At 42.6% G+C, this 27,757-nt stretch overlaps 1 protein-coding gene across 1 annotated transcript in view; it reads right to left on the bottom strand.

Annotated features, from left to right (window-relative positions):
- ARHGAP42 (Rho GTPase activating protein 42) overlaps positions 1 to 27,757 on the bottom strand; it is a 374,547-nt gene that overhangs the window by 98,431 nt on the left and 248,359 nt on the right. Inside the window, exon 6 of the mRNA XM_069759185.1 lies at positions 9,385 to 9,495. Within this exon, the coding sequence (XP_069615286.1) occupies positions 9,385 to 9,495 (111 nt within the window). The remainder of the gene's footprint in view (positions 1 to 9,384; positions 9,496 to 27,757) is intronic.

Raw genomic sequence — 27,757 nt, 5'->3', positions numbered from 1 at the left:
GAAACTAGACCCCCCAAGGAACTTATCTAGATGCATATTGAGCACTTTAAACCCCCAGGTGCTTCACAGAAGTTTATAACGCAGAGCCATGAAAATAAAAAATAATTTTTCTTTCCTCAAAAATTATTTTTTAGCCTGGAATTTCCTATTTTGCCAAGGATAATAGGAGAAATTGGACCCCAAATATTGTTGTCCAGTTTGTCCTGAGTACGCTGATACCCCATATGTGGGGGTAAACCACTGTTTGGGCGCACGGCAGGGCTCGGAAGGGATGGCACGCCATTTGGCTTTTTAAATGGAAAATTAGCTCCAATCATTAGCGGACACCATGTCACGTTTGGAGAGCCCCTGTGTGCCTAAACATTGGAGATCCCCCAGAAATGACACCATTTTAGAAACTAGACCCCCAAAGGAACTAATCTAGATGTGTGGTGAGGACTTTGAACCCCCAAGTGCTTCACAGAAGTTTATAACGCAGAGCCATGAAAATAAAAAAAAAAAATTATTTTCTCAAAAATGATCTTTTAGCCTGCAATTTTTTATTTTCCCAAGGGTAACAGGAGAAATTTGACCCCAAAAGTTGTTGTCCAGTTTCTCCTGAGTACGCTGATACCCCATATGTGGGGGTAAATCACTGTTTGGGCACATGCCGGGGCTCGGAAGTGAAGTAGTGACGTTTTGAAATGCAGACTTTGATGGAATGCTCTGTGGGCGTCACGTTGCGTTTGCAGAGCCCCTGATGTGGCTTAACAGTAGAAACCCCCCACAAGTGACCCCATTTTGGAAACTAGACCCCCAAAGGAACTTATCTAGATGTGTGGTGAGCACTTTGAACCCCCAAGTGCTTCATAGAAGTTTATAATGCAGAGCCGTGAAAATAATAAATACGTTTTCTTTCCTCAAAAATAATTATTTAGCCCAGAATTTTTTAATTTTCCCAAGGGTAACAGGAGAAATTTGACCCCAATATTTGTTGTCCAGTTTCTCCTGAGTACGGTGATACCCCATATGTGGGGGTAAACTACTGTTTGGGCACATGCCGGGGCTTGGAATTGAAGTAGTGACGTTTTGAAATGCAGACTTTGATGGAATGCTCTGCGGGCGTCACGTTGCGTTTGCAGAGCCCCTGATGTGCCTAAACAGTAGAAACCCCCCACAAGTGACCCCATTTTGGAAACTAGACCCTGAAAGGAACTTATCTAGATGTGTGGTGAGCACTTTGAACCCCCAAGTGCTTCATAGAAGTTTATAATGCAGAGCCGTGAAAATAATAAATACGTTTTCTTTCCTCAAAAATAATTATTTAGCGCAGAATTTTTTATTTTCCCAAGGGTTACAGGAGAAATTGGACCCCAAAAGTTTTTGTCCAGTTTCTCCTGAGTACGCTGATACCCCATATGTGGGGGTAAACCACTGTTTGGGCACACGTCAGGGCTCAGAAGGGAAGTAGTGACTTTTGAAATGCAGACTTTGATGGAATGGTCTGCGGGTGTCACGTTGCGTTTGCAGAGCCCCTGGTGTGCCTAAACAGTAGAAACCCCCCACAAGTGACCCCATTTTAGAAACTAGACCCCCCAAGGAACTTATCTAGATATGTGGTGAGCACTTTGAACCCCCAAGTGCTTCACAGACGTTTACAACGCAGAGCCGTGAAAATAAAAAATCATTTTTCTTTCCTCAAAAATTATGTTTTAGCAAGCATTTTTTTAGATTCACAAGGGTAACAGGAGAAATTGGACCCCAGTAATTGTTGCGCAGTTTGTCCTGAGTATGCTGGTACCCCATATGTGGGGGTAAACCACTGTTTGGGCACACGTCAGGGCTCGGAAGTGAGGGAGCACCATTTGACTTTTTGAATACGAGATTGGCTGGAATCAATGGTGGCGCCATGTTGCGTTTGGAGACCCCTGATGTGCCTAAACAGTGGTAACCCCTCAATTCTAACTCCAACACTAACCCCAACACACCCCTAACCCTAATCCCAACTGTAGCCATAATCCTAATCACAACCCTAACCCCAACACACCCCTAACCACAACACTAACCCCAACACACCCCTAACCCTAACCACAACCCTAATTCCAACCCTAACCCTAAGGCTATGTGCCCACGTTGCGGATTCGTGTGAGATATTTCCGCACCATTTTTGAAAAATCCGCGGGTAAAAGGCACTGTGTTTTACCTGCGGATTTTCCGCGGATTTCCAGTGTTTTTTGTGCGGATTTCACCTGCGGATTCCTATTGAGGAACAGGTGTAAAACGCTGCGGAATCCGCACAAAGAATTGACATGCTGCGGAAAATACAACGCAGCGTTCCCGCGCGGTATTTTCCGCACCATGGGCACAGCGGATTTGGTTTTTCATATGTTTACATGGTACTGTAAACCTGATGGAACACTGCTGCGAATCCGCAGCCAAATCCGCACCGTGTGCACATAGCCTAATTCTAAAGGTATGTGCACACGCTGCGGATCCGCAGCAGTTTCCCATGAGTGTACAGTTCAATGTAAACCTATGGGAAACAAAAATCGCTGTACACATGCTGCGGAAAAACTGCACGGAAACGCAGCGGTTTACATTCCGCAGCATGTCACTTCTTTGTGCGGATTCCGCAGCGGTTTTACAACTGCTCCAATAGAAAATCGCAATTGTAAAACCGCAGTGAAATGCGCAGAAAAAAACGCGGTAAATCCGCCATAAATCCGCAGCGGTTTAGCACTGCGGATTTATCAAATCCGCAGCGGAAAAATCCGCAGAGGACCAGAATACGTGTGCACATTCCTAACCCTAACCCTAGCCCTAACCCTACCCCTAACCCTAACCCTACCCCTAACCCTACCCCTAACCCTAACCCTACCCCTAACCCTAACCCTAACCCTAGCCCTACCCCTAACCCTAACCCTACCCCTAACCCTACCCCTACCCCTAACCCTAACCCTATTCTAACATTAGTGGAAAAAAAAAAATTTCTTTATTTTTTTATTGTCCCTACCTATGGGGGTGACAAAGGGGGGGGGGGTCATTTATTATTTTTTTTATTTTGATCACTGAGATAGATTATATCTCAGTGATCAAAATGCACTTTGGAACGAATCTGCGGCGCCCGGGAGAAGACGGACGGGACCACGGCTGGATCGGTAAGTATGATAGGGTGGGGGGGGACCACGGGGGGGGGGATCGGAGCACGGGGGGGGGAATCGGAGTGCGGGAGGGGTGGAACGGAGCACGGGGGCGTGGAACGGAGCACGGGGGGGCTGGAATGGAGCACGGGGGGGTGGAACGGAGCACCGGGGGGGGTGGATCGGAGTGCAGGGGGGGTGATTGGAGCACGGGGGGGTGATTGGAGCACGGGGGGAGCGGACACGAGCACGGGGGGGAGCGGAGCACTGGACGGAGTGGAGCCGGAGCAGTGTACCGGCCAGATCGGGGGGGTGGGGGGGCGATCGGAGGGGTGGGGTGGGGGCACACTAGTATTTCCAGCCATGGCCGATGATATTTCAGCATCGGCCATGGCTGGATTGTAATATTTCACCCGTTATAATGGGTGAAATATTACAAATCGCTCTGATTGGCAGTTTCACTTTCAACAGCCAATCAGAGCGATCGTAGCCACGAGGGGGTGAAGCCACCCCCCCTGGGCTAAACTACCACTCCCCCTGTCCCTGCAGATCGGGTGAAATGGGAGTTAACCCTTTCACCCGGTCTGCAGCGACGCGATCTTTCCATGACGCCGCATAGGCGTCATGGGTCGGATTGGCACCGACTTTCATGACGCCTACGTGGCGTCAAAGGTCGGGAAGGGGTTAAAAAACAACCCAAACAAAAAAAATCAAGGACTTCTATGGTGCCTTCTCCCTCATGGACAGGACCAAAGAAAGGAGGGTTTTTGTTTCTTTTACGCCATGAACAATATAATGTCATAAAAAAAGAAAACAGGAACCAGAAAGAAATATATGAGATAAGATCAGAGGGCAAGGATGGTATATGACAGCACAAGATATTGATTTGCAGGACCTTGGTCCAGTGGGTCAGATCAGCACTCCATGGCCAGTGGATGAGTCTTGTGAACAACCTCCTTCCTACCTGCTAGAGTCCCCAGCTCCTCTTTAGATTAGCTGACATAGCATTTTGTCATCGGCGTGGCTTGACCCCACGGTAAATCAAAATAGAAGCTGTTGATGCCAACAGGTAGGAGACGGTTTGCTGGGATCACCTCCAGCGACTATGGAATACTTACCTTACCCCTGGACCTGGACTTCTTGGCACCAAAAATTCATGCTTTGAAGGTTTGCAAATGATATATTTCAGCCTAACTCTATACATCTGGTCACCGGGAAAAAGCAACAATTAATGCAGTAAACTAAACTGCACTCATTAATGAACGTGAACAAAAATACAACATGAAAGATGAATTGAAAACCTGTCCCAATCTGCTGCCTAAGAATCCAGAACTGACAAGTGGTAAATTCTCTTCCTCGAGGTGCTATTTTCTTCTTTACACTAATCCAAAGTGCCCGAGGTGATACGAAGTGTTCTATCAAAGACATGTCAGCCGTGCTTTGAAACCTGATTTGTAATATTTTGTATGTCTGACACCGGAGCCGTTCAGTGCTGTATTGATAAAATAACCAATGGACAATATGGGTATCACGGAGCAAACAAAACACTCAACTGATAATATTTTTACAAAATAGCTAAACCTTTTTATATCACCCCACAGTGTATAAAAGGTACAACTGACTTCCAATGGTTCAAGGTAGATAGTCCAATTTTGTTAATGGTAGTTGGTAAAAAGTCCTTCAACTCCCAGAGTGACTGCAGACATTCGTATCATTAAAACAATTGAGTCGTCTGTCTCATTTAGCAGGTGATACCATCTAAACTAACCGTCAGTAGATGAAACCATCCTGGACTAACGTCCAGTAGGTGAGGCTACCTTGGATTAACGTCCAGCAGACGAAACCATACTAGAAAACCTTCCCAGAAGGTTGTAACAACTAAGACTAATTTATAGCAAGTGTAAGCTTCTAGTAGGTTTTACCCTCTTGGACTAATTACTAGTAGATGGTATCATCCTGGACTAATTTCCAAATAGTGATATCATATTGGAATACCTTGTGGAATGTGGTACCATCTTTGACTAATTTCTAGTAAGTGGAATTATCATGAACTAACTAAGTAATTGGTATCATATTGAACTAACTTAGTAAGAGGCATCATCTTGAACTAATTTCCAACTTGTGGCATCATTTTGGACTATCTTTAAGTAGGCAATATCCTCTTGAACTTCTAGAAAGTGGTACAATCTTCAACTTATTTCCACCAGTTGTTATCTTGTACTGAATTCTAGTCAGTGGTATCATCCCGGACCACCTTCCTCCAAGTGATGCCATATTAGAATATCTTCTAATAAGTGGTACCATCGTGGAATAACTTCCAGTAGGTAATGTCACCTTGGACATACTAAAAGCAGTTGGTGTTATCTTGAACTAACTTCCAGTAGCTGATACCACCTTGGGCTAGCTTGTATATCCTGGCATCAACTTGGACTTACTTTTAGCAGATTGTACCATTTTATTTTCCAGCAGGTGTTGTAATCTTGGACTAGCTTCTAGTAGTGTCATTTTGTACTAACATCATATAGGTGGTACCATCTTGGAATTACTTTGAGTAGGTATTACCACCATGAACAAATTAACAGTAATTGGTGTTATCTTGGACTAACTTCCAGTAGTTCGTATCATCTTGGACTTAGTAAGCAGGATCATCGTGGTCTGACTTCCAGTTGGTGGTCACATCTTGGACTAACTTCTAGTAGGTGATATTATCATGGACTTTTTCTAGTAAGTGATACCTTATTGAAATATCTTCTAGTAAGTGGTGCCATCTTGCAATAACTTACCGGTACAATAAGTGCTATCACCTTGGACTAACTTCCATATCCTGGCATCAACTTTGACTTAGTTCTAGTAGGTGGTACCATCTTGGACTAATTTCCAACAAATAGTATAATCTTGGACTAGCTTTTAGTAGTGTCATTTTGGACCAATGTCTAGTAGGTGGAATCATCTTGTAATAACGTTGAGCAGGTATTACTATTTTGAACAAATGAAAAGCAATTCGTATTATCTTGGACTAAATTCCAGTTGGTGGTACCACCTTGGATCAGCTTCCAGGCGTTGGTAAAATTTTGGATTTAGTAAGCAGCACGATCTTGGGCTGACTTCCAGTAGGTGTACCATCCTGAAGTCATTTCCAGCAATTGATTTGGTATAATTTTGGACTAATTTCTACTAAGTGATATCATCCTGCACAATTTTTAGTAAGTGATACAAGTGGTGCCATCTTGGAATAGCTTATAATAGATAGTATCAGCTTGTACTAACTTCCACATCGTGGCATCAAGTTGGACTTCCTTCTAGTATGTGGACTAATTTCCAGCAGGTGGTGTGATCTTGGACTAGCTTCTAGTAGGGGGTACAATCTTGAACTAATTTCCAGCATGAGATGTAGTCTTGGACTAGCTTCTAGTAGGTGGTACAATCTTAGACTAATTTCCAACAGGTGGGGTGATCTTGGACTAGCTTCCATTAGGTGGTACAGTCTTGGACTAATTTCCAGCAGGTGGGGTGATTTTGGACTAGCTTCCATTAGGTGGTACAGTCTTAGACTAATTTCCAGCAGGTGGGGTGATCTTGGACTAGCTTCCATTAGGTGGTACAGTCTTGGACTAATTTCCAGCAGGTGGGGTGATCTTGGACTAGCTTCCATTAGGTGGTACAGTCTTGGACTAATTTCCAGCAGGTGGGGTGATCTTGGACTAGCTTCCATTAGGTGGTACAGTCTTGGACTAATTTTCAGCAGGGGGTGTAATCTTGGATAAGCTTCTAGTAGGTGGCACCATCTTGTACTATTTTACATCAGGTGAAACAATTTTATTTAATTGATTACTATGTGGTGTCATGTTGCCTATCACTACTCTCAGGATAGTAGCACTTTCTACACACTTTAGTGTGTTGCAAAGAAGAAAATACATTTGAACCAGCTTCAAAACAAGGATCAATGATCTGAATCTAATTGCCAAACTGACATCCATGTTGTGCTATTATTTCTATCCCGCTTTTGTCAGTGTTTGCGGACCCTGTGTGACTTTCTACTTCCATTTATTGATGTATTTTATGGAGATAACAATGTGAGAAGTTGCTGAAATGCTTCTTCATAATTACAATTCGGTACTTTATTTTATCTTTATGAACACGAACAAAAAAAAAAAAACGCCATAAAATAGTTGTGTTCAGCCAGTGTAAATATAGCTGAGCCGTCCATGTCTTTCATTTGCTGAGTCTACGTTCTGCATGCAATGCCCTTTAATCCCCTCCAAATACCAACAAAGAAACCCCTACCGCTCTGATTACTGTGGATTAAAAGGCAGTGTACAGAGACGCAGCAGAAAAATCAATATTTCATGCATGGCGATGTTGTGCGGATCTTGCCAAGTGTGGGCTCCAGCACAATGCTTCATTGACAGATGTGAGAAATATAGGGCTGAGAAGTGAGGTATGCCTCGTTTGTCCTCCACCACGTAGAACAATTTCACTTCTCCAACACAAGTTCATTCTGATTACCTTTTCGGTTCTATGAAAAGCTGACTCCCCATCCTCCATCTGCGCCATGGAGATAAAACTCAGAGACATTCTCTGAAATGTGGTTTCCTAAAGTTCACAGTTTTATAACTACATTCATAGTTTTCTTCAAGGAACACAAAACTTTTCCTAACTATTTCAGGAAGGGAGTTGGATGGTTAGAGAACTGAACTAATTTTGGAAATTCCATTATTGTTGTTGCCCTTTTTTCCCCAGCACCAGCCATTTATATAATTTTCAGCGGCGACCATCACAGATTGCTGTGATTAGTAACCAAGATCAGTTGACAAAGAACCACCAAGAATCATGGTGCTGTCCAGCATGATGATGACTGGTGGCTTTATCTAGAGAGGCATCAACTAAATGGGATTTTACAAATTCAGATCTCAAATTTAGGCATGTAGGGCATATGAATCACGAATCCAGTCACTGGTATCAGCGGTCACGTGACTGATGGACAGGACATCATCCCTTCCATTACTGGAGAAGATCACAACTTGAGTAATACTTGTACTTTTTACCTTAACCCTGCTGTTGTCTTCGGTCTGGGGAGACCGATTTTGAACTTTGGTATTTTTTCAAGATGGGGTGTTCAAGATGCGGTTCTGAAACTTGTGGTTGATTGACTTAAATGAGGATGGGTCAGTCAGCCACGGGTTTCAGAGCCGCATCTTCAATATTTTAAAGAATATTGAAGTTCAAGGTCGGTCGTTTTTGACCGAAGACAACAGCAGGGTTAAGGGACCAATTTTAACAACTTAGCAACACATCCTACAGAAGGTGTGTGGACATGTGTGGGCTGTGTTATCCATCTGGTACCCACCTCTAACAGCAGCGATAGGAGCTCTGATTTCTGTAGTCTAACTATATAAATGCTGAAGTCAATCTCAGGCAATGGCATTTAAGTGCGCGATCCTGGAGCGCATCCATTTGGACGAGACAGCCACAGGCTAAGCTTCACAGGACATGCTAAAGCATTGCAGTGCATATTACACCTGACAGGCTCTAGTCTCCTAGTGAACTAAAAAAATACATTCAAAAAGTAATAGAAAAAAAAGTTTTAAAAATATAAAAAAAAATAATCTAAATCTACATAAAAGTTTGAACATCCCCATTTTTCAACAACAACTATAAAGAAAACTATAAATAACAGAATACGGAGTATTACCGTGCCCATAAAAAAGTAAGAACTATCAAAATATGAAATGATTAACTTAACTCAAAAGATATATGTTGTAAAGAAAAAAAATGGAAATGTCAGCATTGCTGGTATTCGGTCTCTGCACCTTCGACAAAAAATGCTTCTAGGCAGTCGAGAGCGAGTGGTGATATTGGTTTTGGCACAAAAAAAAGGAGACACTTTACGATCCCATCCATGTATGTCCATGTCTGCTAGTTTGCTTATGCTAACCAAAACATTACACAGATGAACATATAAAAAAAGTCTCTTGTTAGAAAAGGTCACATCATGGGACGAGATTCTTCTTTATGAGATTCATGACTCATCCTATCCAATGAGTCATTAAATTAGATGCCAGCTTTCAAGACCGTTACAAATTAGAAATTGTGGAAAGTGTTTAAAGTCTTCTTTACGAGCCTTCTTGGCGGTCAATTCCGTAATAAAATGCATAAATAATGCAAAACAACAATGTGCAATAAAAAGTAACCACTTAACAAGAAAATAAAAAAATAAATGGCTGAAGAAACAAGAAAAAAAAAATCTGAGGACAATTATACTAACCGGTTCCACAAACTCAAATTTCTTCTTCTCTTGTACTTCTTGCACTTTGAAGATGTACTCCAGAGACGCATCGTAGAAGTTCTGGTGTTCTCGATCAATTAAGGAGTCTGCCTATGAAAAAGCAAAGGCAAGAGATTTACAAGAATTGTCCAATTCTTCACCTCACTTTCTCATGAACATGATCAACAAAACTTGGTGGTCAGGTCAATAGTTGAGGGCTATTATTTTAAAGAGATAGGAATACAGGGTGGGGAACAAACTGCTGAGCTGGTGAAAGGGGGCACGACATGACCATCTAATCAATCTGATTCAGTAGGATTCAGCTTCTTCAGGACAAGACACATGATACTTCAATAACTTCTGACAATAAAAACTCAACTAAAATTAGATGCTTTGTGAATAAATGCAAATATAAATATTTTAGAGTTGAAAACTCCTGGACAGAAGCTTAACGCAGTTTTGTTGGGACTATCTAACCACCTCATGTGTATTGAGGACTCCTGACTCTCTCCCGACAGATTTTGTCGATGGAAAGAAGGATCAGAAAAAGAAACTCAAGTAAAAAAAAGTTCTTACAGACAAGGGAGACAGTTATATAACTGTAATCGGCATATAACAAGCAGGGGATCCAATATTGTTATCCAAAAGAATACAAGGATTCTTGAGAAGGATGTAAGTAGAACTTTTACTAACTAACCGGAGACTTGAAATTCTGGAAAACCTTATAAACCTTCATCTTTCTTTTCATTATTAATCTCACTGGTTCGGACCCTAAGGCCTCCATTCACATTAGACTAATGTCGGCCAAACCCACTAATATTGACATTTCTGGAAACGGCTTTCTCAATGAGAACACAGGAGTACTGAGCCGATTGAGCACTCCTGTGTATTTTAGAGATGGCTGAGTTATCAGCATTGCTCAGCCGACAGGCAACTAATGCCTGTGGTCAGCTTTAGGGTTGGGAGGGGTCAGAACATCTGGTTTCCCACCTCTTTTCTTTTTCCTCCAATTCTTTTCTTATCCATCCCTTTAACCCTCCCTTTATATCATAGGGAATATAATGCCCCAGGAACCCTTGTTTGCTACTCTAGTAGAGTGATGTGTGTTGCCCTACAGCTACTGTATGATCTAAGTTTTAGACCGAATTGGCGGACATTGACTATAAAGCAGGGGCGGACATATCATTGGTGCAACCTGTGCAGCCACACAGGGGCCCACAAGGTAAGGAGGCTCACCTCCAAAGCATGTGGAATTATGTATTATGATGACCTATTGGACTGTAAAGGGCCCCTAGAGTGGCATGTAAAGGTTTGAGCACCCCTGGACAAGATTTCGGTTATTGTGCACAGTTAAGCAAGTTGAAGATGAAATGATCTCCAAAATAATAATAGTAATAATAATAATAATTTTATTTATATAGCACCAACATATTCCGCAGCGCTTTACAAATTATAGAGGGGATTTGTACAGACAATAGACATTACAGCATAACAGAAATACAGTTCAAAATAGATACCAAGAGGAGTTAGGGCCCTGCTCGCAAGCTTACAGACTATGAGGAAACAGGGAGACATAAGAGGTGGATGGTGACAATTGCTTTCGGTCCAAAAGGCCTAAAGTTAAAGATGACAAATGTCCTTTGTATTTTAGGCAAACAATAAATACATAAATTATATATATATATATATATATATATATATATATATATATATATATATATATATATACAGTTAGGGCCAGAAATATTTGGACAGTGACACAAGTTTTGTTATTTTAGCTGTTTACAAAAACATGTTCAGAAATACAATTATATATATAATATGGGCTGAAAGTGCACACTCCCAGCTGCAATATGATAGTTTCCACATCCAAATCGGAGAAAGGGTTTAGGAATCATAGCTCTGTAATGCATAGCGTCCTCTTTTTCAAGGGACCAAAAGTAATTGGACAATGGACTCTAAGGGCTGCAATTAACTCTGAAGGCGTCTCCCTCGTTAACCTGTAATCAATGAAGTAGTTAAAAGGTCAGGGGTGGATTCCAGGTGTGTGGTTTTGCATTTGGTAGCTGTTGCTGTGAGCAGACAACATGCGGTCAAAGGAACTCTCAATTGAGGTGAAGCAGAACATCCTGAGGCTGAAAAAAAAGAAAAAATCCATCAGAGAGATAGCAGACATGCTTGGAGTAGCAAAATCAACAGTTGGGTACATTGTGAGAAAAAAGGAATTGACTGGTGAGCTTGGGAACTCAAAAAGGCCTGGGCGTCCACGGATGACAACAGTGGTGGATGATCGCCGCATACTTAATTTGGTGAAGAAGAACCCGTTCACAACATCAACTGAAGTCCAGAACACTCTCAGTGAAGTAGGGGTATCTGTCTCTAAGTCAACAGTAAAGAGAAGACTCCATGACAGTAAATACAAAGGGTTCACATCTAGATGCAAACCATTCATCAATACCAAAAATAGACAGAAAAACACCTCAAGAAGCCAGCTCAGTTCTGGAAAAGTATTCTATGGACAGATGAGACAAAGATCAACCTGTACCAGAATGATGGGAAGAAAAAAGTTTGGAGAAGAAAGGGAACGGCACATGATCCAAGGCACACCACATCCTCTGTAAAACATGGTGGAGGCAACGTGATGGCATGGGCATGCATGGCTTTCAATGGCACTGGGTCACTTGTGTTTATTGATGACATAAGAGCAGACAAGAGTAGCCGGATGAATTCTGAAGTGTACCGGGATATACTTTCAGCCCAGATTCAGCCAAATGCTGCAAAGTTGATTGGACGGCGCTTCATAGTACAGATGGACAATGACCCCAAGCATACATCCAAAGTTACCCAGGAGTTCATGAGTGCCAAAAAGTGGAACATTCTGCAATGGCCAAGTCAATCTCCAGATCTAAACCCAATTGAGCATGCATTTCACTTGCTCAAATCCAGACTTAAGACGGAAAGACCCACAAACAAGCAAGACCTGAAGGCTGCGGCTGTAAAGGCCTGGCAAAGCATTAAGAAGGAGGAAACCCAGCGTTTGGTGATGTCCATGGGTTCCAGACTTAAGGCAGTGATTGCCTCCAAAGGATTTGCAACAAAATATTGAAAATAAAAATATTTTGTTTGGGTTATGTTTATTTGTCCAATTACTTTTGACCTCCTAAAATGTGGAGTGTTTGTAAAGAAATGTGTACAATTCCTACATTTTCTATCAGATATTTTTGTTCAACCCTTCAAATTAAACGTTACAATCTGCACTTGAATTCTGTTGTAGAGGTTTCATTTCAAATCCAATGTGGTGGCATGCAGAGCCCAACTCGCGAAAATTGTGTCACTGTCCAAATATTTCTGGCCCTAACTGTATATATATATATATATATATATATATATATATGTATATATATATGTATATATATATATACATATATATATATATATATATATATATATATACTAGCTGAAGAGCCTGGCGTTGCCTGGGCATAGTAAATATCTGTGGTTAGTTATAGCACCTCACGTCTCTTATTTTCCCATCACACCTCTCATTTTCCCAATCACATCTTTCATTTTCCCCCTCACACCTCTCATTTTCCCCCTCACTCCTCTCATTCCCCCCCCCAACACTTGTCATTTCGACCTCACATCTGTCATTTTCCGATCACTCCACTATTTTCCCTCACTCCTCTCATTTTGCACTCACACCTTTTCGTTTTCACCTCACACCTTTTCATTTTCACCTCAGTATATACATGTTTGTCATCTCCCTTATATATAGTATACACCTGTATGTCTTCTCTTGTATATAGTATATACCTGTATGTCATCTCCCCTGTAAATAGTATATACCTGCTGTGTCATCTCCTCCTGTATATTGTATATACCCATGTGTCATCTCCTCTATTATATACCTGTATGTCATCTCTTCTGTATATACTATATACCTGTATGTCATCTCCTCCTACATATAGTATATACATGTCATCTCCTGTATATAGTATATACCTGTATGTCATCTCCCCTGTATATAGTATATACCTGCTGTATGTCATCTCCTCTATATACCTATGTCATCTCCTCTTTTATATAGTGTATACCTGTATGTCATCTCCTCCTGTATATACCTGTATGTCATCTCCTGTATATAGTATATACCTGTATGTCATCTCCCCTGTATATAGTATATGCCTGCTGTATGTCATCTCCTCTATATACCTATGTCATCTCCTCATTTATATAGTATATACCTGTATGTCATCTCCTCCTGTATATAGTATATACCTGTGTGTCATCTCCACTGTATATAGTATATACCTGTGTGTCATCGCCCCTGTATATAGTATGTACCTGTATGTCATCTCCCCTGTATATAGTATATACCTGTATGTCATCTCCTCCTGTATATAGTATATACCTGTGTGTCATCTCCACTGTATATAGTATATACCTGTGTGTCATGTCCTCCTGTATATAGTATATACGTGTATGTCATCTCCTCCTGTATATAGTATATACCTGTGTGTCATCTCCACTGTATATAGTATATACCTGTGTGTCATGTCCCCTGTATATAGTATATATGTGTGTGTCATCTCCTCCTGTGTATAGTATATACCTGTGTGTCATCTCCTCCTGTATATAGTATATACCTGTGTGTCATCTGCTCCTGTATATAGTATATACCTGTGTCATCTGCTCCTGTATATAGTATACACCTGTGTGTCATCTCCTCCTGTATATAGTATATACCTGTGTGTCATCTCCTCCTGTATATAGTATATACCTGTGTGTCATCTCCTCCTGTACATAGTATATACCTGTGTGTCATCTCAATATACAGGAGGAGATGACATACAGCAGGTATATACTATTTACAGGGAAGATGACATACAGGTATATACTATATACAGGAGATGACATACAGGTGTGTACTATATATAAGGGAGATGACAAACATGTATATACTGAGGGGAAAATGAGAGGTGTGAGGTGAAAATGAGGGGTGTGAGGTAAAAATGAGGGGTGTGAGGTGAAAATGAAAAGGTGTGAGTGCAAAATGAGAGGAGTGAGGGAAAATAGTGGAGTGATCGGAAAATGACAGATGTGAGGTCGAAATGACAAGTGTTAGGGGGGAATGAGAGGAGTGAGGGGGAAAATAAGAGTGAGGGGGAAAATGAGAGGTGTAAGGGAGAAAATTAGAGATGTGAGGGGGAAAAAGAGAGGCATGATGGGAAAATAAGAAAAGTGAGGTGCTATAACTAACCACAAATATTTACTATGCCCAGGCAACGCCGGGCTCTTCAGCTAGTATATAAATATATATATATAGATATATAGATATATATGAATACACACAAATATTTTGAGCGAATGCAAAGGTTTGGGCACCCTTGGAGACGTGTGTGCTCAGATAACTTGAATAAAGGTTTCAGACGACCTAAATTAGTTTGTTAGGGTTATAGATTGTTCACTATGATCGTTAAGAAAGGCCAGGTGATGCTAATTTCCCAGCTTTATAAAGACACAGCCTCCTCTAACTTTGTGCAAAAAAACAGCAGCCATGGGAGCAGCTGCCTAGCATTCTGAAAATCAAAACGGTGGAGGCCCACAAAGCAGGAACAGGCTATAAGAAGATAGTAAAGCGTTTTCAAGTTGCCTTTTCCTCAGTTCAAAATGTAATTAAGAAATGGCAGTTAAAAGAAACAGTGGAGGTCAAGATAAGGTCTGGAAGACCAAGCAAAAGTTCAGTGAGAGCTGCTCGTAAGATTGCGAGAGAGATAAATTAGAACCCCCACTTGGCTGCAAAGACCTTCAGAAAGATTTAGCAGATTCTGGAGTTGTGATACATTTTTCTACTGTTCAGAGACACCTGCAGAAATATAACCTTCATGGAAGAGTCATCAGAAGAAAACCTCTCTTGCATCCTCACCATAAAATTCAGCATTGGAAGTATGCAAAAGAACATCTAAACAAGCCTGATGTATTTTGGAAACAAGTCCTGTAGATTGATGAGGTTAAAATAGAACTCTTTGGCCACAATTATCAAAAAAGGGCACAGAATTTCAGGAAAAGAACATCTCCCCAACCATTAAGAATGGGGGTGGATCAATCATGCTTTGGGGTTGTGTTGCAGTCAATGGCATAGGGAAGAATGGATTCAATAACATTTCAACAAATTCTTGATGCAAATATAACATCTGTAAAAAAGATGAAGTTGAAAAGAGGTTGGCTTCTACAAATAGGTAATGATCCTAAACACACGTCAAAATCCACAATAGACGACCTCAAATGGAGCAAGCTGAAAGCTTTACAATGGCCCTCACAGTCCATTGATCTGATCATCATTGAAAATCTATGGCTAGACCTCAAAATAGCAGATGATGCAAGATGACCCAGGAATCTCATAGAATTGCAAGAATTTTTCAAGGAAGAATGGATGGAAATCCCTCAAACAAGAATTGAAAGGCTATTGTCTGGCTACAAAAAATGTTTTCAAGGTGTGATACTTGCAAAAGAGGGTGCTACTAAGTACTAACCATGCAGGGTGCCCATATTTTTGCATTGGTCAATTTTCCTTTGTTAATTTTTAAATGTAAAAGATGAATATATATATCTATAATATAACGCTGGGAGCGTCACTCTGTCCGAAGCCTTTATAGACTGTGCAAGCGACGGCGCAGTCTGGACCCCACAGAGTGACACTCCCAGGAGATCGCGGTATGCGTAAACACTGAACACACACCGCCATCTCCAACGGAGAGGCAGGGACCGCCAGGAGGGTGAGTATCGGCTATATTCACCTGTCCCCCGTTCCAGCGCTGTGTGCGGTTCCGTCTCCGTGTCCCGGTCCTCTGCCTGTGACGTTCAGTTCAGAGGGCGTGATGATGCGCTTAATGCGCGACGCCCTCTGACTGACCAATCACAGCCAGAGGAGCCGGAAGATGGCGGCGCGCAGCGGTGGAACGGGGCCAGGTGAATATAGCAAGTGTCGGGGGCCTGAGCTAGCGGCGATACCGGCACCTGACCCCCACAGCGCGCCGGTGTCCCCGCTTGCTCAGGCCCCCCAGCACTCGGCGCCCAGCGACGATAGGGGAGTATGGTATTTTTTTTTTATATATTGCAGCAGCATACGGGGCATATACAATGGAGCATCTTATGGGGGCCATAAACCATAATGGAGCAGTGTACGGGGGCATATACCATGGAGCATCTTATGGGGGCCATAAACTTTTATGGAGCAGTGTACGGGGGCATATACCATGGAGAATCTTATGGGGGCCATAAACTTATATGGAGCAGTGTACGGGGGCATATACCATGGAGCATCTTATGGGGGCCATAAACCATAATGGAGCAGTGTACGGGGGCATATACCATGGAGCATCTTATGGGGGCCATAAACCATAATGGAGCAGTGTACGGGGGCATATACTATGGAGCATCTTATGGGGGCAATAAACCTTTATGGAGCAGTGTACGGGGCATATACTGTGGAGCATCTTATGGGGGCCATCAACCTTTATGGAGCAGCGTATGGGGCATATGGATGGGAGCAGCAAATTAAAGAATGGTGGCGCAGGATGGGAGCAGCACATGACAGAACGGGGACACAGGATGGGAGCAGCACATGACAGAACGGGGGTGCAGGATGGCAGCAGCACATGACAGAACGGGGGCGCAGGATGGGAGCAGCACATGACAGAACGGGGGCGCAGGATGGGAGCAGCACATGACAGAACGGGGGCGCAGGATGGGAACAGCACATGACAGAATAGGGCAGCACATGACAGAATAGGGGTGCAGGATGGCAGCAGCACATGACAGAACGGGGTCGCAGGATGGGAGCAGCACATGACAGAACGGGGGTGCAGGATGGAAAAGCACATGACAGAACGGGGGCGCAGGATGGGAGCAGCACATGTCAGAATGGAGGCGCAGGATGGGTGCAGCACATGTCAGAATGGGGGCGCAGGATGGGAGCAGCACATGACAGGATGGGGGCGCAGGATGGAGCAGCACAAGACAGGATAGGGACGCAGGATGGAGCAGCACACGACAGGATGGAGACCATATACCAATATAAATGCTCGCCACCCGGGCGTAGAACGGGTTCAATAGCTAGTATATATACAGTGGGGCAAAAAAGTATTTAGTCAGTCAGCAATAGCGCAAGTTCCACCACTTAAAAAGATGAGAGGCGTCTGTAATTTACATCATAGGTAGACCTCAACTATGGGAGACAAACTGAGAAAAAAAAATCCAGAAAATCACATTGTCTGTTTTTTTAACATTTTATTTGCATATTATGGTGGAAAATAAGTATTTGGTCAGAAACAAAATTTCATCTCAATACTTTGTAATATATCCTTTGTTGGCAATGACAGAGGTCAAACGTTTTCTGTAAGTCTTCACAAGGTTGCCACACACTGTTGTTGGTATATTGGCCCATTCCTCCATGCAGATCTCCTCTAGAGTAGTGATGTTTTTGGCTTTTCGCTTGGCAACACGGACTTTCAACTCCCTCCAAAGGTTTTCTATAGGGTTGAGATCTGGAGACTGGCTAGGCCACTCCAGGACCTTGAAATGCTTCTTACGAAGCCACTCCTTCGTTGCCCTGGCGGTGTGCTTTGGATCATTGTCATGTTGAAAGACCCAGCCACGTTTCATCTTCAATGCCCTTGCTGATGGAAGGAGGTTTGCACTCAAAATCTCACGATACATGACCCCATTCATTCTTTCATGTACCCGGATCAGTCATCCTGGCCCCTTTGCAGAGAAACAGCCCCAAAGCATGATGTTTCCACCACCATGCTTTACAGTAGGTATGGTGTTTGATGGATGCAACTCAGTATTCTTTTTCCTCCAAACACAACAAGTTGTGTTTCTACCAAACAGTTCCAGTTTGGTTTCATCAGACCATAGGACATTCTCCCAAAACTCCTCTGGATCATCCAAATGCTCTCTAGCAAACTTCAGACGGGCCCAGACATGTACTGGCTTAAGCAGTGGAACACGTCTGGCACTGCAGGATCTGAGTCCATGGTGGCGTAGTGTGTTACTTATGGTAGGCCTTGTTACATTGGTCCCAGCTCTCTGCAGTTCATTCACTAGGTCCCCCCGTGTGGTTCTGGGATTTTTGCTCACCGTTCTTGTGATCATTCTGACCCCACGGGGTGGGATTTTGCGTGGAGCCCCTGATCGAGGGAGATTATCAGTGGTCTTGTATGTCTTCCATTTTCTAATTATTGCTCCCACTGTTGATTTCTTCACTCCAAGCTGGTTGGCTATTGCAGATTCAGTCTTCCCAGCCTGGTGCAGGGCTACAATTTTGTTTCTGGTGTCCTTTGACAGCTCTTTGGTCTTCACCATAGTGGAGTTTGGAGTCAGACTGTTTGAGGGTGTGCACAGGTGTCTTTTTATACTGATAACAAGTTTAAACAGGTGCCATTACTACAGGTAATGAGTGGAGGAAAGAGGAGACTCTTAAAGAAGAAGTTACAGGTCTGTGAGAGCCAGAAATCTTGATTGTTTATTTCTGACCAAATACTTATTTTCCACCATAATATGCAAATAAATTGTTAAAAAAACAGACAATGTGATTTTCTGGATTTTTTTTCTCAGTTTGTCTCCCATAGTTGAGGTCTACCTATGATGTAAATTACAGACGCCTCTCATCTTTTTAAGTGGTGGAACTTGCACTATTGCTGACTGACTAAATACTTTTTTGCCCCACTGTATATATATATATATATATATATATATATATATATATATATGTATATATATATTTATTTATATTTTTTTTTGTTGCCTAAAATACAAAGGAAATGTGTCATCTTTATCTTTAGGCCTTTTAGAGATAATTTCATCTTTGACTTGCTTAACTGTTCACGGTAACAGTCATTTTGACCAGGGGTGCCCAAACTTTTATATACCACTAATATATGTTTCTTGCACAGGAGCCCTTTTCTGTTTGTGCCAGCCAGTGCTAGAAAGCCAAGCGATGTCAAAGGGGAAAAACAAGTTGGATTTGTGTCTTCTTTCAACCCTAAGAATATAACTATGCTGCACGAGTCGTTTCTATCAAATGAGGCATCAGCTTGGCCGTAAGAGAATAATGTCAGGTTAGCTTGCTTAGAATAACAGCCATCTGTAAACAAGCAGAGAAATGCTGGGAGTTGTTATCCCATTCAACCACAGGACACACAATATATGTAAAGTAACAGGATATGTTCCATGTTGTTTTTTCTCTTCCGACCACCTAGAAGGACTAGTCTCATGTGTTTGCCCCCGTATGGTCATTAAGGTCGGTTTGCTATGGAAAGTATGGTGTCTATTTGTATAACAACTTTTTTTGGCTGAAATTCACAGCCATCAATGTTAGAAGATGATGGAAAACCGCGCACTAATGAGCAGCGTTTATTGAGACTTATATAAACAGTAAACCGTATGTGCAATATTTACAAGGTTCAGATGACAAGACGTCATTAAACAGTCCTCGAAAAGAAATCCACGGGAGCAGTAATGCTATACACCCGATTCCATGGGGGATCAGTAGTTGGCACTAGTGGATTGTAGCTAAGAAAAATGCAAAGTCAATGAGATTTGTGAAATCTCCTGCACTCGTTACATATATTTTTCCTTGAAGATTTGAAGCAGTTTCATATCTGCAGCAACTCAATTCGTTCAGCATTTTTGCTTCATTTTTCACCCATTCTAATGAATGGGAAAAAAGCATAAAAAACAAACAAACATAAAAATGCACGGATTTTATGCAGTGTTTTTCCTTCCAATAGATCAGATTTTTCGGCTGCAAATCCTAAGCTTGTGAACAAAACGTAAGGCTACGTTCACACATTGGGTTTTTGCTGTATTTTTGCCTGCAAAAATGAAAAGCTACTTTTTACTTTACAGTGAGATTTTGGAAATCTCACGCACACGTTTTTTTTCATGACTGAATTTTAGAACTACAGTGGGGGTTTTTTTTTGGCTTTTTTTAAAATCTGCGGCAAGTCAATTTTTTCTGTTTTTGCAGCTTTTTTTTTTTGTTTCGTTTTTGATTTCCACCCATAGAAAACAATGAGAGAGTGAAAAAAATTATGTGAATAAACTGCAACAAATATTTTCTTGGAATTTTCACAGCATTTTTGGTGAAAAAAACTTCTAGAAACATGTACTGTAGACAAAAAACACATGTAATTGGAACAAAAAAAAATGTTGCAAAAACACCTTATAAATACAGAAAAAATGGTGATTTGAACGCATTTTTACTGCAGAAAAAATAAAGGTGCGTGTAGCTATAGCCCAATTATCTGATTTGCAATTAGCCTATGGCATCACCTGCATAGATTTGGTATTTTTAAAGTATATGTGTCATTTCAGGTGACTTATACCAGACATTTTTCACTAGTTTATTCCTCAGCAGACTTGGAAGCAAACAGTCAGTTTTTCCTAAGTTTATCTCCAGAGTAGGTGGAGACCGCTGCTGTTGTCTCTTATATGCTGCACACATAATGAAGGGTGATCCTGCTCTTCTGTCTCCCTGTAGCACTCCACCAGAGACAGCAGCATGGAGCACAATATCCAGCAGTACTGAGCAGTGTAACAGGGAATCCAGCTCTCAGGTGAGATAAAACAATTGCTAGAAAGTAGCAGAATTGTCTTTGTGTCATTCCATCACCCGGTCAATCATCCACCTTACTCCTATTTTCTCGCTCTCCACATCCAAGAAAAGCAGATCCCACTCTGAGCAAGCTGAGCAGCATTACTGGATTGATTTTCTTGGATGGAGAGAAAACGGTCATCTGGACCTGCCTGAGAGTAACAGGTTAGTTTTAGATATGGGGAGAGAGGCCGGTGAAGGGAGAAGTGTTTTTCCATAATAAGATATCACAAAGTTTGCTATATTCGCTTGTGCTATTGACTGTATACAAAGTTTCTTAAAGGTAATCGGTCACCAAGTTTTTGCTACCCCATCTGATAAAACTGCAGAATGATGTATGGGCAGAGACCCTGACTGTCACTTACTACAGATTTAATAAAATCCCTGATTTCTCTGCTGCAGATCTAGCAGTTCTCTGAATGCTGAGCTCTGTATAACCCCGCCCACACAACTAAATGGCTGCTTTCTGTGTCCATAGGCAGAAAGCGGCCAATCAGTGGTGGGAGCTCATGAATATGGGGGGGCTACATGGCAGCAGATTTATTACCGTACTTCTCTAGCGATAATCTCTCACTGATAAAACTGATAATATAAAACTAGAGTAAGCAGCCCAGTAAGTGACCCAGAATGCCTGAAGAGCGGTGACGTCACAGAGTTACTGACATGACCGCTCTTCAGAACTGTCGGGTCTTGCAGAGCTTAGTGTGACCCAGAAGTGGCTGTTTGCAAATCCTATAGAGCGTCAGAACGAGGCTTCTTAAGGTACCTTCACACTGAGCGACTTTAGAACGATAACAATAGCGATCAGTGACGTTGCAGCGTCCTGGCTAGCGATATCGTTGTGTTTGACATGCAGCAGCGATCAGGATCCTGCTGTGAGATCGCTGGTCGGAGCTAGAAGGCCAGAACTTTATTTTGTCGCTGGATCACCCGCTGACATCGCTGAATTAGCGTGTGTGATGCCGATTCAGCGATGTCTTCACTTGTAACCAGGGTAAACATCGGGTTACTAAGCGCAGGGCCGCGCTTAGTAACCCGATGTTTACCCTGGTTACCATTGTAAAAGTTAAAAAAAACAAACACTACATACTCACATTCCGGTGTCTGTCCCCTGGCGTCAGCTTCCCTGCACTGTGTCAGCGCCGGCCGGCCGTAAAGCAGAGCAGAGCGGTGACGTCACCGCTGTGCTCTGCTTTACGGCCGGCCGGCGCTGACGCTGAAACAGTGCAGGGAAGCTGAGGCCAGGGGACAGACACCGGAATGTGAGTATGTAGTGTTTGTTTTTTTTAACTTTTACAATGGTAACCAGGGTAAACATCGGGTTACTAAGCGCAGCCCTGCGCTTAGTAACCCGATGCTTACCCTGGTTACCTGGGGACTTCGGCATCGTTGGTCGCTGGAGAGCTGTCTGTGTGACAGCTCTCCAGCGACCACACAACGACGAAACAGCGACGCTGCAGCGATCGGCATCGTTGTCTATATCGCTGCAGCGTCGCTTAATGTGACGGTACCTTTAGGCTTCGTTCACCTGATTTGGTGCACTGCGACAGATTTGCTGGGCTACGACAGATTCGTTGGACTACGACAGATTCACTGGGCTACGACAGATTTGTTAGACTACGACAGATTCGTTGGACTACGACACATTCGTTGGACTATGACATTCGCTGGACTACGATAGATACGCTGGACTACGATAGATACGCTGGACTACGACAGATTCAATGGACTACGACACATTCGTTGGACTACGACACATTCATTGGACTACGACACATTCGTTGGACTACGACATTCGCTGGACTACGACATTCGCTGGACTACGATAGATACGCTGGACTACGACACATTCTTTGGACTACGACACATTTGCTGACTATGATAGATATGCTGGACTATGACAGATTCAATGGACTACGACAGATTCTTTGGACTAATACACATTCTTTGGACTATGACACATTCGTTGGACTACGACATTCACTGGACTACGATAGATACACTGGACTACGACAGATTCTATGGACTACGACACATTCTTTGGACTACGATAGATACGCTGGACTACAACAGACTCGATGGACTACGACACATTCTTTGGACTACGACCCTTTCATTGGACTACGACACATTCGCTGGACTACGATAGATATGCTGGAATACGACAGATTCAATGGACTACGACAGATTCACTGGACTACGGCACATTCGCTGGACTAGTACAGATTCGCTGAACTACGACAGATTCGATGGACTACGACACATTCGCTGGACTAGGACAGATTCGCTGAACTACGATAGATTCGCTGGACTACGTCGGACCTGTGTGGGATTTTTTTTTGTTTTTATGAAGTGGTGAAAACCAGGGAGAGTGTTTATTTCAATAAAGTATTCTTTTGAGTGTGCTTCCTTTTTATTACTGGGTTAGTAATGGGAGTGTCTGATAGACTAGCATCAGGGCTTGATGTCAGACGTATTTTTTGGACAATTCACAGCTGACATCAACCCCAACTACAATTACTAGGATTGCCAACGCTCCCTCAGATTTTGTGACAAATCTGTACGGCAAAAACGCGACGTGTGCACACAGCCTTACTGTCTTGTATTGGATTATGCTGAACATTACATCCATTATTGCAAGAATCTATGTGCTGATGGCAAGGGCCGGCGCTCAACAAACTAAGCATAAATCATTGTATATTTGGCATGGATGTCAGACCACAAGCAATTGTTCCACTTTGCTGGGCAGGTGGCCACATTTGGAAATGACATGTACGTTTAGAGAAGCAGAGCCAAACTACTCATCCGCTCATTCATGTCTGTTATTTAGGCTTAATCCCGCAGCTTGTGTCCGCGCTACGCTCGCTCCTGAGGATGCAGAAAATGCAACGCTGTTATGACAATTCTAAGATCTGACACCAAACAAACAATAAAAAAATGACAAATACTGTAGGAGAACTACTTGTTCCAATATTTTGCGTAGCTTCTGGTTCCCATTGTTTATGTTTCATGTCCGGAGACTACACAGCTTGGTGTGATGTAGGATAGGAAACTCACGTTAATGGGAAAAAAGTATCATACATAATCATATTAGAAACTAATAATTACTCTGAAAAAATATTAGTCTGAAATTCACCATTTTATAGAGAATGTTGCTGTTCAAACTGCCCATATAAAAAAAAAATACCTACGCTCCCCCTTTGAAGCCCCCCCTGCTCCAGCACCAATGTTCCAGTATTTCCTGTTGGTTTTTGTTGACTTTTCGACAGGCGGTTGGTACATCCACATGGCCACTGCAGCCAATCCTTTGATTCAAAACAGCAGAGCCCTGTGATTGGCTGCAGTGGTTAGTATTTGCAAAACAAGTAAAGAGTGGCAGGGATTAATTAATAGTCAACACTGCACAAGCAGGTGGTTAAATAGTTTTTTTTCGGTTTTAGAAAAGTTCAGCCACTTAACTCAGAGAGAGTACCTGAGATCAGTGATTGGCTGCAGTGCTGTCGGAATGATCTCAGCGTTGCAGACCATCTACAGAAACCAGGAAGGCCAATTAAAGCAGAATCTTTTTTTTTTTATCAATCTGCAGCTTTGGACAGAACTTGAAAATGGAAAACCCCTCTAAATATTAGTACGCACTTCACAAGCTTCATCTGGGAGGATATTTTAACTATGTAGAGGACATAAAGCTGTAAGGAAGTATTAAGAAATTAATAATAAAAAGAAATTATCAAGTGTGTTCATGCAAACATTCTAACCCCACCGTTTCACTGCCAAGAATGTATGTAGAACATTCCCACTTGCTGTGGGTCCAGCAATTTTTCAGATCAGGAAGAAAAATCAAAGCCAGTCACTGTTAACTCCCACTCTGTATAGCCTCCGATGACCTCAGGGAGTTCCTGGAACTTTTCCTCATGTTATCACCCAAATTCCCAATCACAGATTGTTGCCGCTTTCCCGCTGAACAAACTCCAATAACCAGAGGAAAGGGGAGGGGAAGTTACAGGAATGTTTCCTTAGGTTATCACCCCTGCTATCCAAAACTTATCAAATAGATGTCTTGGTATAAAAAAGATCAGTCTCCATGATTGTTTTTCCAGATTTTCCTGAAGATCCCTACACATTTCTACAGAACCTTACATCAGAGGTAACGTCAGAAACAGGGACATAACGATCATAGTCGCAGAGGTTGTGAACGTGTCCAGGTAGTGCAGGAGAGGGCCCGTTTATGCCAATTTCACCTGGATGTGTGTCCTTAGTTGCACATTCAGCTGAACAGTATTGCGGCGCAGAGACTCAACGGCTCCCTGTGCGGCAATACACGCTGTAAGCCAGGAGCTGCAGCAGATGCCTGCTTGCCAGTGAAAGGCGACGCATGACAGTGAAGTCATATGCTGCCCTTGCCTGCACACAAACATCAGCTGCCGGCCTCTGCACCAGTTATGGAGAAGGATACCACATGTCGTGGAAGTGAAGGAAGGTAAGAATAATTTATTGTTCGTTTCTAAAATGCTCTGTAGAAGAACAGAAGATACCCAGGATGGGAGGCACTGTATCAGGATGGGGGCATTATACCAGAATGGGGACATTATACCAGGATAGGGGACATCATAACATAATGGGGCTATTATACCAGGATGGGGACATTATACCAGGATAGGGACATCATACCAGGATAGGGGACATCATAATATAATGGGGCTATTATACCAGAATGGGGACATTATACCAGGATAGGGACATCATACCAGGATGGGGGCATTATACCAGAATGGGGACATTATACCAGGATAGGGACATCATACCAGAATGGGGACATTATACCAGGATAGGGACATCATACCAGGATAGGGGACATCATAATATAATGGGGCTATTATACCAGAATGGGGACATTATACCAGGATAGGGACATCATACCATAATGGGGCTATTATACCAGGATGGGGGCATCATACCAGGATAGGGGACATCATAATATAATGGGGCTATTATACCAGGATGGGGACATTATACCAGGATAGGGACATCATACCAGGATAGGGGACATCATAATATAATGGGGCTATTATACCAGAATGGGGACATTATACCAGGATAGGGACATCATACCATAATGGGGCTATTATACCAGGATGGGGGCATTATACCAGAATGGGGACATTATACCAGGATAGGGGACATCATAACATAATGGGGCTATTATACCAGGATGGGGACATTATACCAGGACGGGACTATTATACCATAATGGGGATATTATGCCAGGATGGGGACATTATACCAGGATGGGGGATATTATACCAGCATGGGGGATATTATATAATGATTGGAGACATAATACCAAAATTGAAATATTATACCAGGATAGAGGACATTACCACATGGGGAGCGAACAAGCATGTCTTTATAGAATGCTACAAGTGCCCATACATCTGACCATCAGGTCCTGGGACCCACGTCCAAATTTTGCACCAGGGGCCTATCGGTTTCTAGTTATACCATTGGTCAGAAGTATTCCCCTAATTGAAACACTTGCTGGAAGACTCCGCCTATATAGTCATCTGATGGTCACGATGTAAAATCCCACCTTATAGAGGCCGAAAAGACACATGTAAATAGGGGAGTATGGTTCCATTAAAAGTATGCTCTGCCAGCTCTCCTGGTAGACGTCACCGCTGTGCTCTGCTTTACGGCCGGCCGGCGCTGACACAGTGCAGGGAAGCTGAGGCCGGGGGACAGACACCAGAATGTGAGTATGTACTGTTTGTTTTTTTTAACTTTTACAATGGTAACCAGGGTAAATATCGGGTTACTAAGCGCGGCCCTGTTTACCCTGGTTACCAGTGAAGACATCGCTGAATCGGCGTCACACACGCCGATTCAGCGATGTCAGCGGGTGATCCAGCGCCGAAATAAAGTTCTGGACTTCTAGGTCCGACCAGCGATCTCACAGCAGGATCCTGATCGCTGCTGCGTGTCAAACACAACGATATCGCTATCCAGGACGCTGCAACGTCACTGATCGCTAGCGATATCGTTGTTAAGTTGTCCAGTGTGAAGGTACCTTTAGACTTCCTCAACTAGCAGTATAGGGGTAGCCCAACTCCACTCTGTACATGAATCCAGTATCCCTATGGTTCATTTGCCTGAACTTCTGTGAGAGAGATCACAGAAACACACCACTCATTCCTTTGGCTGTGGCCAGAAAGGTAAACAAGTTTCCCACAATCTCCCTGGGGCTCTGCTAACCACTCCCTGTCTCCTGTGACTGTGTTAACCCCTCTAGTTGCTGGATGCTTTTGAATCAACAACAGTTAGCACTATTTCTGCATGTCACATATGCCCGAAGATGGCACATGAACATGGGTTGTCGTTCTGAAACTCCTCCTAATTTATCTTTTTTTTAGATGACACCAGTACTTTACCAAAACTTCAATGTTTTTCTTTGCTGTTTTTCAAACCTTTTATCAGTTTTTTTTATGTAAAAAAAATGGTGAAAGTGAAATTATTTGTAAGTCAGTCTAATAGTTACATAGTTATTAAGGTCGAAGGAAGACTATAAGTCCATCTAGTTCAACCCATAGCCTAACCTAACATGCCCTAACATGTTGATCCAGAGGAAGGCAAAAAAAAACCATGTGGCAAAGAGTAAGCTCCACATTGGGGAAAAAAATTCCTTCCCGACTCCACATACGGCAATCAGACTAGTTCCCT

This window comes from Ranitomeya imitator, chromosome 3 (genome assembly GCF_032444005.1).
Source record: "Ranitomeya imitator isolate aRanImi1 chromosome 3, aRanImi1.pri, whole genome shotgun sequence".
NCBI lineage: Eukaryota > Metazoa > Chordata > Amphibia > Anura > Dendrobatidae > Ranitomeya > Ranitomeya imitator.
This window is presented reverse-complemented; position numbering and strand designations above follow the sequence as displayed.